Source organism: Palaemon carinicauda, chromosome 11, assembly GCF_036898095.1.
Source record: "Palaemon carinicauda isolate YSFRI2023 chromosome 11, ASM3689809v2, whole genome shotgun sequence".
NCBI lineage: Eukaryota > Metazoa > Arthropoda > Malacostraca > Decapoda > Palaemonidae > Palaemon > Palaemon carinicauda.
The window spans coordinates 135,029,961-135,049,960 of NC_090735.1; the positions used below are offsets into that span (position 1 = coordinate 135,029,961).

Here is a 20,000-nt window from a genome sequence, read left to right on the forward strand (position 1 = left end):
ATTTTTAAAATCCTTATTCAGTTCCATTATTAAAAACCGCTTTAAACGTTAGAGTATGCTTATTTTTTCTCAATTCTTATACAGTTCTATTAAAAACACTGTAAACGTTTGTGTAGGCTGTAGTTTTTCTTAATCCTTATATCCCTCTATTAGGAACACTTTAAACGTTTGTGTATGTTTATTTTTTTCTTAAATCTTACTGAGCTCTCTTATTAAAACACTTTAAACGTTTGTGTATGTTTATTTTTTCTTAAATCTTACTCAACTCTCTTATTAATAAACACTGCAAACGTTTGTGTTTTGTTATTTTTCTTAATTCTTAATCAGGTCTTATTAAAAACACTTTGAACGTTTGTATTCCTATACAGGTCTTATTCAAAATACTTTAAACGTTTGTATTCTTATACAGGTCTTATTCAAAATACTTTAAACGTTTGTATTCCTATACAGGTCTTATTGAAAATACTTTAAACGTTTACATTCCTATTCATGTCTTATTTAAAACACTTTAAACGTTTGTATTCCTATACAGGTCTTATTCAAAATACTTTAAACGTTTGTATTCCTATACAGGTCTTATTTAAAACACTTTAAACGTTTGTATTCTTATACAGGTCTTATTCAAAATACTTTAAACGTTTGCATTCCTATTCATGTCTTATTTAAAACACTTTAAACGTTTGTATTTCCTATACAGGTCTTATTGAAAATACTTTAAACGTTTGTATTCCCATTCATGTTTTATTTAAAACACTTTCAACGTTTTTATTCCTATACAGGTCTTATTGAAAATACTTTAAACGTTTGTATTCCCCATTCATGTTTTATTTAAAACACTTTCAACGTTTTTATTCCTATACAGGTCTTATTGAAAATACTTTAAACGTTTGTACTCCTAAACAGGTCTTATTTAAAACACTTAAAACGTTTGTATTCTTATACAGGTCTTATTAGAAATACTTTAAACGTTTGTATTCCTATACAGGTCTTATTGAAAATACTTTAAACGTTTGTATTCCTATACAGGTCTTATTTAACACTTTAAACGTTTGCATTCCTATACAGGTCTTATTTAAAACACTTTAAACGTTTGCATTCCTATACAGGTCTTATTAAAAATACTTTAAACGTCTTTATTCCTGTACAGGTCTTATTAAAAACACTTTAAACGTTTGTATTCCTATACAGGTCTTATTCAAAACACTTTAAACGTTTGTATTCCTATATAGGTCTTATTTAAAACACTTTAAACGTTTGTATATGCTTATTTTTTCTTAAATCCTACACAGCTCTCTTATTGATAAACACTTCAAACGTTTGTGTATGCTTATTTGTATCGGGTCCGACAAGCCTAACTCGTATAACCGCAGCACAGCGCGTGGGTTCCATGATTAGATGGACAAGATATCCGAAAACCGTCACATAACTTATCCTTTTCTATGATTGGATGGATATTTATGAGGTCACGGGCTGGAACTCATTGCAGGGCACTGATTGGTCGACGGTTTATGACGTGACAGTTATCGCCCCACCCACAATACTCGACTGTCAATGGAATTGAATCGGAGCTCTATTAGGAATTATTGGTCTAATAATAGCTGTCAGGAGTTATGCATCCTACTTGTTAAGGTTCGAAGGGTTTCATGTGCTTTACAATATATTATAAAAGTGTCCAATATATTCATGCTGGCTATCAGTGGTAATTGAAAATATATTTTGGCTATCTCGAAAATTATCACGTTATTAAGAGTTATGCATCCTACTTGTTAAGGTTCGAAGGGTTTCATGTGCTTTACAATATATTATAAAAGTGTCCAATATATTCATGTTGACTATCAGTGGTAATTGAAAATATATTTTGGCTATCTCGAAAATTATCACGTTATTAAGAGTTATGCATCCTACTTGTTAAGATTCGAAGGGCTTCATGTGCAGTACAATATATTATAAAAGTGTCCAATATATTCATGTTGGCTATCAGGGGTAATTGGAAATATATTTAGGCTATCTCGAAAATTATCACGTTATTATTATTGATGTAATTTTTAATTTTTTAGGAAAGACTACATATGAAAGAATTTAGGAAAGCTTTTTTCTCGTTGTCAGTGTAAATTTCACTTGATTTATATTATAAAATTGTCCAATATACTCATGCTGGCTATCAGTGGTAATTGGAAATATATTTAGGCTATCTCGAAAAATGATTACGTTGTTATTATTAATGTAACTTTATTTTTAGGAGAGACTATTTATGGAAGAATCTAGAAAAAAACATTTTTCTTGTCAGTGTAAATTCCATTTTTTGATTTTCGAATCCTCCCACGGCAAACCATCTATAAAGAGCTGTGTTCTAGTTCCGTGGTTGGTCGTTAGAGGTCTCGAGCGAGCAGTGAAGGGATGTGAATTTACTTGAATACAACGACAGAAATGAAGATTATATTATTCTAAGTCTATACCCCGGGTGTATCCTCTCTCTCTCTCTCTCTCTCTCTCTCTCTCTCTCTCTCTCTCTCTCTCTCTCTCTCTCTCTCTCTCTCTCTCTCCCTCCTCTCCTCTCTCTCTCTCTCTCTCTCTCTCACACACGTTTTCCTTCTGGTTTTTATTTTTTCTAACATATTACGAGAAGTTCCTGTGGACTACTATAGTATAAGGTAACAAGAAAAGTTAGTGAATGCTATCTTCAAGTAGATTTATGACCACGAAATGTAGCAAGTGGCATTAACTTTCCGAATGTTGTGGATGTGACCTTATCATTTAAGCCGTGCCTAACATCATTAATTGAATCAAACTTTTACTGATTTTATCCCAGCCTTTGTTTGACTGAAAATTATGCATGTTTTATTTTACCTTCATATCTTTTAGTGATTTATATATTAAGCGCATATATGTATGTATGTATATATATATGTGTGTATATATATATATATATATATATATATATATATATATGTATATATATGTGTATGTATGTATGTATATATATATACATATTTTATATATATATATATATATATATATATATATATATATATATATACACGTATTGATATGTGAATATACATAATACACGTGTGTATTTATATAAATACCCACATTATATATATATATATATTATTATATTGTTATTATATTATTATTATTATTATTATCATTATTATTAATAATAATAATATTATTATCATTAATAACAATAATACAGTAAAAATTCGACACCATTATTTAATAAAAAAAAAAAAAACTTCAACCAGATATGCTTTTCTCTATTCCATAGGAAACGACAAAATCCTCTCTCCTAACAACCTCTATTTCTCTCCCGACAGGAAAATGCGAATTCCCAGCCAACTGGACCGGTTCGTGGTTCCGGTCCGGGCAGGGCCACCAGGAGCCCATAGTCATCACGCGGACCAGCATTTCGGATACTGGCGACTGCATAGAGAAAGGGGTCGCTGCTAGATATCTCGTTTATGAGGAGTAAGTAGTTTTTTTTTCAGTTGAGTAATTGAATTTAATATTTTTGCTTGTAGGTGTTAAGTTTTGTGTATACAGGGAAATTATGTGGTTGCTTTTATTATTATTATTATTATTATTATTATTATTATTATTATTATTGTTGTTATTATTATTATTATTTTTATTATTATTATTATTATTATTATTATTATTATTATTGTCATTGTTATTATTATTATTATTATTATTATTAATATTATGATTATTATTATTATTATTATTATTATTAATATTATGATTATTATTATTATTATTATTATTATTATTACTATTATTATTAATTGTCCTAGTTGGAAAAGCAGGATGCTATAAGCCGAAGGGCTCCAACGGGGATAAATAGCTCAGTGAGGAAAGGAAACAAAGGAAAATAAAATATTTTAAGAACAGTAACATTAAAATAAATATCTCCTATATAAACTTTAAGAAATTTAACAAAAGAGGAAAAGAAATAAGATAGAAAAGTGTGCCCGAGTATACCCTCAAGCAAGATTACTCTTAACACAAGACATTGGAAGACCATGGTATAGAGGCTATGGCACTACCCAAGACTAGAGATCAATGGTTTGATTATTATTATTATTATTATTATTATTATTATTATTATTATTTAAGCTACAACCCTATTGGAAAAGCAGGATGTTATAAACCGAAGGGTTCCAACGGGGATAAATAGCCCAGTGAGGAAAGCAAATAGATAAACTACAGGATAAGTAATAAGTTAAATAAAATTTATTAATAATAGTAACCATATTGAAATAATCTCGTATACAGTATAAACGAAATTTATAAGAATTTTATAAACACTTCTAGAATACAATAGGAGGAGAAATAAAATAGAATATTATCTTCAAAGCAATCCAAGGAAATTTTACTATTGCTACGTTATGTTAATCTTTTTTTTATTTATTTATTTATTTATTATTATTATTATTATTATTATTATTATTATTATTTTTTATTTTTGATATTTCACGAAATGTTATTATCGGGAAATGGTTAAGGTAGGATAGTAATGTCATTTTAAAGGGCTATGCATTGTGGTTAGTTATAAATTTTGAAATTATAGATGATTTGATTGTGTATTTTAATAAGTTTTAGATAGAGAAATGTGAAATGTCCTTTGGTCAATTGAAATGTCCTTTGGTCAATTGATTATACATTTATAAAACTGTTTTCTTAATGCAGCTTTTTCTTATTAGTATTGAAAACTTTAACAATAAGCAGCAGCAATGGTTACTTTGTATGTATTATTCTTACCGTAGTTTAACTTTACATTGCAGCTTGGTATACGATTCATATTACTTATTATAAAGACATCACAGTAGCTGTTATGATCAATGCTACCATTGGAATGAAGTTAATTACTGTTTCTGATATATACTTTTAATCTTTTGCCAGCTAGAGGCAGTGCCACTGATATTTTTTTTAATTAAACTGTACTCTTAGTTATTAATGTTTGTGACTGCCGGGAGAAAGGTTATGACTCAAAGGCAGGATGCAATCAACTGAGTAACTTTATTAAAGAACACTCTCCTTTATATACAAAACCTCAAGGCAACAGGAATTTTCATGTTCGAGAAACAGACAATGTTAGAGAGGAAACACGCAGACATGTTTATTCTGGTTCTTTTTAGTGCGAGGGAAGAGGGCAGATCCAAGCATAATATATACAAAATAATTTATGTACGATCGTGTGACACACGGTTGGTACATGTTACTGGAATAATAATAGGTTATCATTTGGGTCTCACACGTGCATGTACACATCTCGAGAGGTTTAGAACTAGAAAATGTGCCTATGATAAAAAGCCCAAGATTTTTTTCTTACTTACTTACTTACTTACTTTGATGGCTGCTTTTCCGGTCCCATACAGCAGGGGAACCCCACTCTCTACAGGAGAACGCTACATGATAATACAAGCATGGAAGAAAATAGAAGGAATTACTGAAAACATCATGGAGCTAAAAATATCAGAAAGAGCAAGCCGAGGTAGATTAATAATGCCAAAAAATATACCAGGAAAACTAAGGAAGGCGCACAGGACATTAATCCACTACGCACCAGCATCGATAATGCAGCGACTATTTAATGCGCTGCCAGCTCATCTAAGAAACATATCAGGAGTGAGCGTAGATGTGTTTAAGAATAAGCTCGATAAACACCTAAGATGTATCCCAGACCATCCAAGACTGGAAGATGCAAAATACACCGGAAGATGCATTAGCAACTCTCTGGTGGATATACGAGGTGCCTCAAACTGAGGGACCTGGGGGAACCCAAACATAAAATAAGGCAATAAGGCATAAGGACCTCCACTGTCGTTTTATCTTGTTCGTTCAGAGTAATCAACATTTCGTATCACGTATTGTTCATTTACTCTTCATTTGCTGTTTTCTTAAAGGTGGGCCATTCTTCTGCTCGGGAATCAATTATTTAAGATCTCAGCTAGAAAATCCGGGCAGTAAATCTCTGGAAATCGGAGACTGTTTAAGTATTTATCGCCTTTCCTGTAAAATTGGTAGTTGAACTTACAGCTTACTGAATAATTCATAATATTTGGTTCATACCCATTTTATAATGCTGTTGATTGCAGTTGAATTGTAAGGGGACGTTAATTTGTCAAGAGAAATTTAACTTTACTTTCATTTGATTGGTTTTGACATTTTTAGATAATTTAAGATAATTTAACAAAATTACCTGACTTTTACTGTTGGTCTTCCTCTTTTATAAGTATTTAAAAGTAAGCGTAGGTTAGTTGTCCCCTTTTTCAAAATAGAGGGGTTCATTTAAGGAAGAGAGAAGCGGAAATTCCCTATTCTGAAATTGAAATGTGTGAGAACTTTCAGCAATCATAATAATTTTTGCAGAAATAATTCAGGTCTGCAAGCAAGGTAATTCACATAACATAATTCACATGGCAGTGCACGTTAGGTAATTCCCATAAGGTAATTCACCTATGGTAGTTTGGCCAGGGCACCAGCCACTTGTTGAGATGCTACCGCTTGAGAGTTATTGGGTACGTTGACTGGCCAGACAGTACTACATTGGATCCTTCTCTTTAGTTACGGATAATTTTCCCTTTGCCTACACATACATCGAATAGCCTGGCATAATTATCTCCGTATTCTCATCTGTCCTCTTACATATGACAACACTGAAATTACCAAACAATGCTTCTTCGCTTAAGGGATTAACTACTGCATTGTAACTGTTCAGTGGCCAATTTCCTCTTTGTAAGGGTAGAAGAGACTCTTTAGCTATGGAAAGCAGCTTTTCTAGGAGAAAAACACTCCAAAATCAAACCAAGGTTCTCTATTCTTGGGTAGTGCCATAGCCTCTGTATCATGATCTTCCACTATATTGGGGTAGAGTTCTCTTGATTGAGAGTACACTCGAACACTCTATTCTATCTTATTTCTCTTCCTCTTGTTTTTATTAAAGTTTTATAGTTTTTATAAGAAATATTTATTTTAATATCGTTACTGTTCTTAAAATATTTTATTTTTCCTTGTTTCCTTTCCTCAATAGGCTATTTTCCCTTTTTGAGCCCTTAGGCTTATAGCATCCTGCTTTTCCAACTAGTGTCGTAGCTTAGCAAGTAATAATAATAATAAGGTAACTCACATGTCATTCTCTTTGATTCACTTTGCCTCTGTCAGGAATATTAATCCATTTAAATTTTTTTTTTCTTTTGCGATGCTAATGCCAATGACCTTTGACCTATTTACAAACACGTCATTTAAGCATTTATTTTTGAACTGAAATCGAAGCCATTTACCAATAAGTTCTTATGAATCGTAGTATTCAGCCATTTTTTAAAGCTCTGGATTGAATAGGTAAACGTAAATATGAAAGTAATTCTCTTGCTTAAGGGTACAATCGGGCACACTACTCTATCTTATTTCTCTTCTTCTTGTTTTGTTAAAGTTTTATAGTTTATATAGGAGATATTTATTTTAATGTTGTTCTTAAAATATTTTATTTTTCTTTGTTTCCTTTCCTCACTGAGCTATTTTCCTTATTGGAGTCCCTGGGCTTATAGCATCCTGCTTTTCCAACTAGGGTTGTAGCTTTGCAAGTAGTAGTAGTAGTAGTAGTAGTAGTAGTAGCAGCAGCAGTAGTAGTAGTAGCAGTAATAATAATAATAATAATAATAATAATAATAATAATAATAATAATAATAAAGTCTTCACAAGTTTTAGGAATACACAAGCTCTCAAATTTTATCCAAAATTTCAACACTGTAATTTAGAAAATCGGGGTGGGGGGGGGGGTGGGGGGGGGTGATTTGTTGTGATAAATAAAAACTCAGGACCTCATGTCTTAACAAACAAAGAGTTTTCTAAACGACAAATTGTGTAAAATAAAATGTTTGAAACGAGTTTTGAGGAAAGAATTTATATTGAAAGTCACTTTTGTCAAAGGACATATGTCCAGAAAACAAGCTGTAGTTTTTTTTTATAAAAAAAAAAAAAAAAGAAATAATGTTTGTGGGGAATTGGTTTGTAGAAAAGGTATCTTGTTAGAAATGTTTTTCTACACTGGGAAAAGAATAGGTATAAAGATAAAATTTAATTTATTTCATTGTTATTGCTTAAGGAAGAACGGGTATGACATTATTATTATTATTATTATTATTATTATTATTATTATTATTATTATTATTATTATTATTAATTCATTCATGCATTGTTAAAGCTTAAGGAAGAACTGTTATGACAATATTATTATTATTATTATTGTTATTATTATTATTATTATTTGCTAAACTATAACCCTAATTGGAAAAGCAGGTAGCTATAAGACAGGAGCTCCAACAGGGAAAATAGCCCAGTGAGGAAAGGTAACTAGGATAAATAAAAGATTTTAAGAACAGTAACTTCAAAATAAATATTTGCTATATAAACTATAAAAACTTTCACAAAACAAGAGAAAGAGAAATTAGATAGAATAGTGTGCCCGAGTGTACCCCCAGGCAAGAGAACTCTACACCAAGACAGTGGAAGACCATGGTACAGAGGTTATGGCACTACCCAAGACTAGAGAACAATGGCTTGACTTTGGAGTGTCCTTCTAGAAGAGCTGCGTACCACAGCTAAAGAGTCGCATCTACCCTTACCAAGAGGAAAGATAGTAGCCACTGAACAATTAATCTTGAACAATAAAGGCTTAAGCACATATCATAAAATAAGCGTGCGAGGTAAAGAAATGCCACAGTCATTATATTTTTGCAGTTGCCTTGTTCCCTGCCATCTCAATTTCGGTCTTATATAATTAGCTAGATATAATTAGCTAGATAAATTACTGCGAAGTGAGATGGAAACGCTTTAATTATCAAACTTCATTAATTGTGAGATAGGGTGTTGTAAAGCGTTTTGGTAGCCGGCAAGGCTGAGTCTGTTCTGTGTCAGTTTAGCTGTTCTTCCATTGTTGGAGGAAATTCATAAAAAATGAAATTTTCTTTCTTGTTTACAAGATAAATATTAGATGGTTTTAGTGTTGTCTCAATGCCAAATTATTGTTATGGTTTCATAAATATAATAGGACACTGTCTTTATCCTGTCTGTGTTATCGATTTGGTCATTTCTTTTCTAATGAGCAGAACTCATACATACATAGTGTAATATTGTCACGGGGATAATTATTAGGGGTGTCATTACGTGTGGGGGGGGGGGGGGGGGGTATTGCTTTGGGAGAGCCCCAATGCATTCTTAATTTAGTATTGGTGTTTTAAATTCCTTGAATTGCATACTATGAAACATAAGGATGTTTCGTTTGCCATCTTTGGTGTCTTTGTATTGAGAGATTTGACGTCCCCAGCCATTTTTGGGGTTCCTCCTGATATGTTTGCTTAGCACGAGGGTCAATCCTATGGAAATTGGACCACCCGGGACAGAGTATCCATGTCCCGTCCATTCCATCCAATGAATTGCGATCGGTAAATTATCCGCTAATGATAAATCACTGATTAAGCGCGTCCATAAAGAAGGGGGAAATATAATTGAATAATCCTAGGGTGGTAATTCCTGTTGTGTAATGAGAGGTACCCGATGATTTATGGCTACTGGCAAAGGGAACAGAGTGAAAATGCTTCGAGGGCCGGCGTCCCCCTTTTAATGGCACGCTTCCCTTCGGATAGAATGCTCTCATGCATTTCTGAAGGATGAATCCCAGCTGGTGGTTTCACTTACGCTTCCCTTCGTACCTCCTAATTTCATTTTTTGTTTTTTCTGTTTTGGGGAGCTTATATGCTTGTATTCTCTGCTGAATCATCAGCAGCAGCCATTGCCTTCCCCTCCTTGGTTCTAGCTTGGGTGGAGAGCGGGCTTGGGCGCTGATCATGTGTATGGGGAGCCTATAGGTCTATCTGCTGAGTCATCAGCAGCCGTTGTCTTGCTCTCCTTGGTCCTAGCTTGGGTGGAGAGGGGGCTTGCGCGCTGATCATGTGTATGGGGAGCCTATAGGTCTATCTGCTGAGTCATCAGCAGCCGTTGTCTTGCCCTCCTTGGTCCTAGCTTGGGTGGAGAGGGGGCTTGGGCGCTGATCATGTGCATGGGGAGCCTATAGGTCTATCTGCTGAGTCATCAGCAGCCATTGCCTTACCCTCCTTGGTCCTAGCTTGGGTGGAGAGGGGGCTTGGGCGCTGATCATGTGTATGGGGAGCCTGTAGGTCTATCTGCTGATTCATCAGCAGCCATTGCCTGGCCCTCCTTGGTCCTAGCTTGGATGGAGAGGGGGCTTGGGGGCTATCACATTTACATATGGTCAGTCTCTAGGGCATTATCCTGCTTGATATGGCAATGTCACTTTCCCTTACCTCTGCCATTCATGAGCGGCCTTTAAACCTTTAAACCTTGCTTCCTCCTAAAACCCTGGTATCTTGTATCCCCTATCCAGGATAGATAGCTCCCATTTTACTTACCTTATTACTGCCTCTTCACGCAGTCTCCAGACTTTTCCTTATTGTTCTTCGAAAGGCTTTCATTTTATTTCTTGTAGGACAATAATCGAACTTTCTGTTGGATGATTGCTCTTCATATTAATAAGATCACAATTTTAATTAATTCATAATTCTTACTGGTCGCTTTTCGCTGTACAATCTGTGTTATAACAACAATTATAAGTAATACATGAATGTAATGAGGTAACTCCCAGTCATTTAAACTATTTTCACTTTCAAGCAGGTGTCTAAAGTCGGTTGTACTGTACTGTTTACTTTTTCCCGGCTATTTTTTTTTCTTTTGTTAATGAAAATCATCATCATCATCATCATTATCATCATCTCCTACGCCTATTGACGCAAAGGGTCTCCCTTAGATTTCACCAGTCGTCTCTCTTTTGAGCTTTTAATTCAATACTTCTCCATTCATCATCTCCCACTTCCCGCTTCAAAGTCCTCGGCCATGTAGGCCTGGATCTTCCAACTCTTCTAGTGCCTTGTGACGTTAATGAAAATACAATTAGATTTTTAATAAATTTCATTATTTGAGTAATTATTGTATTACAAAAATATAAGAAATATAGATATTAGCTTATGAAGTATTTTACAAAAAACAAATCAGTTGTACATATCACATTATTATTATTATTATTATTATTATTATTATTATTATTATTATTATTATTACTGCTTGCTAAGTGACAACCCTAGTTTGAAAAGCAAGATGCTATAAGCCCCAGGGCTCCAACAGGGAAAATAGGCCTGTGAGGAAAGGAAATAAGAGAAGTAATTAACTTTTAAAATAAATAATTTTAAGAACCCATTTAAATAAATCTTTCATATATAAAATACAAAAACTTTACAAAAAACGAGAGGATGAGAGTAATATATTATAGTGTTCCCGAGTGTACCCTCAAACATGAGACAGTGAAAGACCATGGTATAGAGGCTATGGCTCTACCCAAGACTAGAGAACAATGGTTTGATTTTGGAGTGTCCTAGAAGAGCTGCTTACCGTAGCTAAAGTCTCTCTTCTACCCTTCCCAAGAGGAAAGTACCCACTCAACAATTATGTTGCATTTTTAATTTTTATTTTGCGTACTCAGATATATTGCTTTCATACCTACATTTAATATTGATCCTTAATGATTCTAGTTTATTATTCAAGAAAAATGTATATTGACAGCTCTTGTTTATTACACATCCACAAACAATAGAAATTGCCGGTTATCAATAAAATGTCATTGTTTTTATCAATGTTACATTTTCCTACTATATCTTAGATTTCTTTTGAATAGTTTTTATTTCGATTTAGTGACGTTAACTCTATGCACAATTCCTTTCTTATCCAGTCTCAAGATTGCTATGTATATTCGAATTGTAGGGGAATACTTAGGTAAATTTATAGAAAAACACGAGACAACATTTATTATTATTATTATTATTATTATTATTATTATTATTATTATTATTATTATTACTACTAGCCAAGCTACAACATTAGTTGGAAAAGCAAGAAGCTATAAGCCCAAGGGTTCCAATAGGGAAAAATAGACCAGTGAGGAAAGGAAATAAATAAATGATGAGAACAAATTAACAATAAACCATTCTAAAAACGGTAACAACGTCAAAAACAGATATGTCCTATATAAACTATTAACAGCGTCAAAAACAGATATGTCATATATAAACTATAAAAAGACTCATGTCAGCCTGGTCAACATAAAAACATTTGCTCAAGAGAGAAAAAACTATTACTACAGTAAATTATGTGTTTTTAACTAATTTGACCTTTATTTCAACTGCAAATAAGCCGTTTTACTGGTAAGGACCCCCCCCCCCCCTTCCCGACGGACAAGGATGGGAACCTGGGAATTTGGGAGTGCTAAAACAGGCCAAACAGGATTATTTAACACTTTTTGAGATTTGTAAAAGGGTACAGAACCTAACAAACCCACCTAAACTAACCTAGTGGTTCCCAGGTCACAACCTCTAGTCGGGGGGCCCAAGCCTCCCGGACCCCCCTTCCCAGGTCACAAAACGTGATTATTCAATAATTTTGAGGTTTGTCAAAGGGTACGGATCATAACAAACCCACCTAAACTAACCTAGTAGTTACCAGGTCACAAACCTAAGCTCCCAGACCACCCTTCCCAAGTCACAAACCTTCCCAGGTCACAACCCCTTAGCCTGTCCCTCCTTCCCAGGTCACAAACCTAAGCTCCCAGACCACCCTTCCCAAGTCACAAACCTTCCCAGGTCACAACCCCCTAGCCTGTCCCTCCTTCCCAGGTCACAAACTAAAAGTAAATATCAGAAATCCTTACTTTATTATAAAGTAAATCGCAAACAATTCTTTACCGTATAATTGGCACCCGTCTCTCTCCTCCTCTTCTTCTTCTTCTTCTTCTTCTTCTTCTTCTTCTTCTTCTTCTTCTTCTTCTTCTTCTTCTTCTTCTTCTTCTTTTTTTTTCTTTTTTTTGGCAATCTTTACAGAAGCACTGCAGTAGAATAGCACATGGGACACTAACCTTTTAGGGAAAGCACAATGAGATTTTAAAGAATTATTCACTACACCGGGAGTACCGTGAAACTTAGCTATAGCATCGAAATTGCCTGAAAGAGCAGCCATTACCCCAAATTCGGGGAAATTACCCTAAAATCAGGGAAATTACCCTAAAATTAGGGGTAATATCCTAAATTCGGATAAATTATCGTAAATTTGGGGAAAATACTCTTAAATTTGTTGACTCCATGACTGACATCCAACACGTAACACAACTTCAAAGGAACTGAACGCTGGTTTTTCCTTCAGTATTATGAGTATTCAGTCAAACACGGGTACCAGTTGACGTTAAGCGGAAATTGTGTGAGAACGCTGAAATCCTTGTAAAACTTGGTTTTCGACTGAAGTCGTTCCTAATTGGTATGAAAACATTAAGTCATTGATGTACAGCTTTCATTCAATAAATTGTAATTGGAACTGATTGTGCTTTCGTAAGAAAATGAGTTAAAAGTAAAAGTAAACATTATCATAGAGAAAACGTCTCTCCCGACTTAAGAAAAAATTGAGGTAAAAACTTATCAACCTCATTTAATTCCATCTCGTTCAATCTCTCATATAAAAACTAGACTTTTTTATGTAGCTTTTTAGATGCTCTTTCAATGTAGGCGATTATTATTATTATTATTATTATTTTTTAATATCAATTGCGTCATGCTACTGAACTTTTACCTAGCATCCCCCATATTTTGTTCATTTTTTCGTGGATTTATTACGCGTCCCAGAAAATAATGTATAGAGAAGAAAAGGTGAATTTTACAATTATTTATCGATTTGCCAGTAAATTGTCCCTACCCAAAAACCCCTGGTTTCCACTGGGTGTCCCCCGTTACCGTAGGATATATTAGGGTATATCTTATTAACTATTTATTTGGGAGGGAATTAAAGGTAATTTTCGAAAAAAGAGGAACGTTTCTATATATATATATCCCAATTTTTTTTATTAGTAAAGTTTGCCCCGTGTTATACAATAATACCAATACTTGACCCTCAAAATAGTTTTTTTTTCTTTTTTTAGATATATTGTTTATTTTTTCAAGATAATGTTGACAAGTCAGTCAAACATCTAGAATAAATCGAAATGATTTGGCCATGCACTTTTCATGCTAAACATGCGCATTGTATACCATTTATCCATTTTCATGTTTGTGGGTTTAATTTTGTAAATAACTTTGTTAGACTCAAATACATTAAATATAGATCATATTTTACCTGTTTTAGAACGAGAAGTTTTGTTTAAGGTTTAAAGGTTTAAAGGCCACTCATGAATGACGAGGCAAGGAGCAGTGACATGCCTTATTAAGCTAGGTCAATGCCCTAGAGACTGACCATATATACAAATATAATCAGCGCCCAAGCCCCCTCTCCACCCAAGCTAGGAACAAGGAGGGCAAGGCAATGGCTGCTGATGACTCAGCAGATAGACCTTTAGGCTCCCCTAAACCCCCTCTCCTTAGCACACAAGGATGGTGAGGTTGCAGCGACCAAAGAAACTAACTCGAACCCTAGTCTGGCGTTCACCAGTCAAGGACGTTACCACATCGGCCACCACAACCTATTGTTGCCTGATTAGTACCTAAGCCCCTTCTCCACCCAAGCTAGGACCAAAGAGTGCCAGGCAATGGCTGCTGATGACTCAGCAGATGGAACTATAGGCACCCCTAACCCTCCTCCCCCACCATCCTTAGCTCACAAGGATGGTGAGGTTGCAGCGACCAAAGAAACTAACTCGAACCCTAGTCTGGCGTTCACCAGTCAAGGACGTTACTACATAGGCCACCACAGCCCAAGCTAGGACCAAAGAGTGTCAGGCAATGGCTGCTGATGACTCAGCAGATGGAACTATAGGCTCTCCTAACCCTTCCCCCCCCTCATCCTTAGCTCACAAGGATGGTGAGGTTGCAGCGGCCAAAGAAACTAATTCAAACCCCAGTCTGGTGTGCACCAGTCAAGGACGTTACTACATCGACCACCACAACCCAAGCTAGGACCAAAGAGTGTCAGGTAATGGCTGCTGATGACTCAGCAGATGGAACTATAGGCTCCCCTAACCCTTCTCCCCCCCCCCATCCTTAGCTCACAAGGATGGTGAGGTTGCAGCGACCAAAGAAACTAACTCGAACCCTAGTCTGGCGTTCACCAGTCAAGGACGTTACTACATCGGCCACCACAACCCAAGCTAGGACCAAAGAGTGTCAGGCAATGGCTGCTGATGACTCAACAGATGGAATCCTTCTCCCCCCCCCATCTTTAGCTCACAAGATGGTGAGGTTGCAGCGACCAAAGAAACTAACTCGAACCCTAGTCTGGCGTGCACCAGTCAAGGACGTTACTACATCGGCCACCACAACCCAAGCTAGGACCAATCTCTCTCCCCCCCCCCATCCTTAGCTCACAAGGATGGTGAGGTTGCAGCGACCAAAGAAACTAACTCGAACCCGAGTCTGGCGTTCACCAGTCAAGGACGTTACCACATCGGCCACCACAACCTATTGTTGCCTATTGATCTGTTTCTACTCAATGCACAGCAGCACTTTATAGATATGTAACTGATTATTGTTCTTTGTGTGTGTGTGTTGAACTCGCTGGTTCAAGTGTAATAATTGCTTAGCTGCCAATACGCTCCGGCCCGTAACGACTTTATGCTTATCAGAATAAAAGAAATTATTGGCGGCTTGGTGTATTGCAATAATATGGATTGGCATTATTATCCGGTCGTTGGCGTTATTACCCTGTTATTCTGCATCCGATCCTATATTAGAATATCGCTATTGAGGACATTTCTGATATCTATAATGGTTCGCGGATCAGTGCAAAGCTTTTGTTTCCTGGGTTTCAAATAGAAGGGGCTGTTTATTAAGTATTTATGATTACTTAATGAGGTTCTCATAATGGTATCCTGTCAACGAAAAGGTTAATTCATACATATGTATACGATAATAATGAGAATGTTGAAGATGTGTTTTAAGATCATAGTCTGTTGCTGTTATAGGTACTGGCCTAATTGGGCTGTTGCAATATGTTAAGGAGCCACAAAGACTGCTTGTAATTGAAGTTTAAAACGCTTCAGTACAGTTAAGAGAATCACCCTCCCCCCCTTTGCAAATGAGCCCAGTTCCATTAGCTTATTGGAATAAACTGAATCTAATAAATTTATTACAGTTACGGTAGTTTCTTAGTATCGCTCTCGTAAACTAATTGTACTGTCTTTCGATACGGATAATCGGGGTTTAAAGGCCTCTCATGAATGGCAGAGGCAAGGGACAGTCACATTGCCCTAGCAAGCAGGACATTACCCTAGAAACTGACCATATATCATATGATTAGCCACCAAGCCCCCTCTTCACCCAATGTAGGACCAGGGAGGGCTAGGCAATGGCTGGTGAGGACACAGCAGATAGAACTATAGGCTCCCCCAAACCCCCCATCCTTAGCTCACAAGGATGGTAAGGTTGCAGGTACTAAAAGAACCAACGAGTCTGAGCGGGACTCGAACCCCCGTCTGGCGATCACCAGGCAGAGAGACGTTAAGCCTCCAAGCCCCCTCTTCACACAAGGTAGGACCAGGGAGGGCCAGGCAATGGCTGGTGATGACTCGGCAGATAGAACTATAGGCTCCCCCAAACCCCTTCATCCTTAGTTCACAAGGATGGTAAAGGTTGTAGGAACTATCGAGTCTGAGCGGGACTCGAACCCCCGTCTGGCCATCACCAGGAAGAGACGTTTACCAATCAGGCCACAGCAACCCTAAGGTTGTTCTTCCTTCAGCGAGTCTATAGCTAAATAGTAAACAGCCCTACATAGATATGAGGAGGGAGTCTGTCTCAAGTGGCACTCGGTGATCTAATTTCTGTTCCAACTAACAAAAATAAGGACAATCTTGTCTTTCAAATCTTCTTGGCTTTCATTGAAATAACACTTCTTCCACTGCTTCGGAGAATTTTATATTTTTTATCTTTAATTTTTTTTTTTTTTTTTTCTTTTTTTTTTGCTTCTCGGTAATGAATTATTTTTTGGGGTAATTTTTATGTGGTTTTGTGATGATTAGTTTGGCACAGTCATGCGTAGCTAATTTCCTGCAAGTTTTTTTTTTATCTTTAATAAAAGGCAGGGAAGACCTCATTATAACATATGCGAAAAGTGTGTGTCTTCTTGTCATATGTCATTATAATTATTTTAATTTTCATTATTAAAGTTGCTGCGAGTTAGTTTTGCCTTTCATATTCAGTTTGTCACTGAAAGTTTGTAATTATTTTCAAGCGTTTAGCTTCACTATTTAATTTTCTTCTTTTATATATTGATCACATTCTTGTTAATGCGTCTTTGCATAATGATACATTTTGTCCAATTCTGTTTTTGAGTTTTTCAAATGATTATTGAATAGTCAGTACATGTCGAACTCTTGCTTTTCCAACTAGGGTTGTAGCTTGGCTAGTAATAATAATAATAATAATAATAATAATAATAATAATAATAATAATAGAATGACTGAAGGGCCATTTATCTGTAATTGGTTTTAAAAGTTTGTCATTTTCAATGTTCCAGTATACTCTTCGTAGTTAACCTTTATTTTGAATTATTACTATATGCTCCTTGTATTCAGGAATTAAATTCAGGAATAATAGTGCGTTGGACTAGATTCAGAAGGTTAAGACACATAACTTCCTAGAGTAAAAAAAAAATGAAATATCTTTTCCATGTCTGATAATGCGTTTTTATTTATGAAGTGTCAAGGGTCCAATATTTTACCTCCCCCAATACTTGCTTTCTCGCATCATATTGGCAGATTTGAAACCTTCTTTGATTCTAACACTCATATTTTGGGAATATTCTGTTTTAAGTGTTAATTCGATTGGTTCAAGTTTTTTTTTTTTTTTTTTTTTTTTTTTTTTTTTTTTTTTTTTTTTTTTTTAGCAGACCATCGACTTAGGCCTTTCACTATAGTTTCTATGTCTATGTCCAGTAGTAACCCCTGTTTCCAGTGGAATTTTATAATACTGGTTCACTAAATTAAACATTCATTCTATATATTAAATAAAGAGAATGTATTTAGGAGACCATCAAGGGTACTTTACGATGGAGCTCCAGCTATATCAAGAGTGGGGTGAAGCAACCAACTTAACTATATCAAGAGTGGGGTGATGCAACCAACATAGCTATATCAAGAGTGGGGTGAAGTAACCAACTTAGCTATATCAAGAGTGGGGTGAAGCAACCAACTTAGCTATATCAAGAGTGGGGTGAAGCAACCAACTTAGCTATATCAAGAGTGGGGTGAAGCAACCAACTTAGCTCAATCAAGAGTGGGGTGAAGCAACCAACTTAGCTCAATCAAGAGTGGGGTGAAGCAACCAACTTAGCTATATCAAGAGTGAGGTGGAGCAACCAACATTAAGTTTCCTAATTGCATCTGGGACAGTTATACAAAAATACAATTTAGGACCCCATTGACTCCGGTAGTTTTCTATTGATGTTGGTAACGTCCTTAGCTGGTGATGGCCAGACTAGGGTTAGTCCCTCTCAAACTTGTTTGTTCATTTGGTCGTTGCAACCTCACTATCCTTGTGGGAAGGATGGGGTAGAGCATATAGGTCTACCTGCTGAGTTATCGGAAGCTTTTGCGTGGCCCTCACTGGTCCTAGCTTGGGTTGGTAGAGCCTATAGGTCTACCTGCTGAGTTATCGGAAGCTATTGCGTGGCCTTCACTAGTCCTAACTTGGATTGAAAAGGGCATGGACGCTGATCATATGTATATATGGTCAGTATCTAGGGCATTGCCCTGCTTGCTAGGGCGATGTCACTGTCGTTGGCCTCTGCCATTTAAACTTATGTCGGGTGCTCCAACCGACTTCTATTGACGCCAGTTGAAGTGTCAGGCATCTAAATCGATGTGCATTGAATATATATTTTCATCCAACCGTAATCACACTTACGCACGCAACTTACAGATTGATTATTCCAAGTTCAAAGTTTTAGCCCAGTCACCTAATACATAAGCTTTTCTCTACCGTCCCTCTAGTCAATTTTCATCAAACTAGTATCATCTAAATCACTCGACCACCGCTGTTTCTTTACGTATTCCCTACCGCTAGAAGTTATGGGTTCTTTTGACTGGCTAGACAGTACTACATTGGATCTTTTCTCTCTGGTTACGGCTCATTTTCCCATTGCCTACACACACACACTGAATAGTCTGGCCTATTCTTTACATATTCTCCTCTGTCCTCATACACCTGACAACACAGATTACCAAAGAATTCTTCATCACTCAAGGGGTTACTGCATTGTAATTGTTCAGTGGCTACTTTCCTCTTAGTAAGGGTAGAGGAGACTCTCTAGCTATGGTAAGCAGCTCTTCTAGGAGAAGGACACTCCAAAATCAAACCATTCTTCTCTGGTCTTGGGTAGTGCCATAGCCTCTGTACCATGGTCTTCCACTGTCTTGGGTTAGAGTTCTCCTGCTTGAGGGTACACTCGAGCACACACTTCTATTTTTATCTCTTCATCTTGTTTTGTTAAAGTTTTTATAGTTTATATAAGAAATATTTATTTTAATGTTGTTACTATTCTTAAGGTATTTTATTTTTACTTCTTTCCTTTACTCACTGCACTATTTTTCCTGTTGGGTCCCCTGGGCTTATAGCATTTTGCTTTTCTAACTAGGTCTTTAGCTTAGCAAGTAATAATGATAATGATAGTGTGGTTTATTGCAATTTTGCCCCCACCCCCTTTATTTTAATCCTTTCCTCCAACCTTTTAAGCATAGTGTCTCTCTTGTCAGTGCTGTTATACCAAAGAAAAAAAAAATGAAAACTATATTAAACTTTATATATTTATTGAAGGGATATCGGATTACAGTTAACCTATTCTTCACGAATGTGGTGAATAAACTCCATAAACGAGAAAGGGTGAGGGAGAGGAAGAGAGAGAGGGAGAAGGAGAGGTAGAGGTAGAGGTAGAGGGAGAGGGAGAGAGAGAGAGAGGGA

At 35.9% G+C, this 20,000-nt stretch overlaps 1 protein-coding gene across 3 annotated transcripts in view; it reads left to right on the forward strand.

Annotated features, from left to right (window-relative positions):
• LOC137650222 (uncharacterized) overlaps window positions 1-20,000 on the forward strand; it is a 520,547-nt gene that overhangs the window by 462,069 nt on the left and 38,478 nt on the right. For all 3 annotated transcript variants that reach the window (XM_068383462.1, XM_068383464.1, XM_068383463.1), the window contains exon 4: window positions 3,321-3,471. In XM_068383462.1, the coding sequence (XP_068239563.1) occupies window positions 3,321-3,471 (151 nt within the window). The remainder of the gene's footprint in view (window positions 1-3,320; window positions 3,472-20,000) is intronic.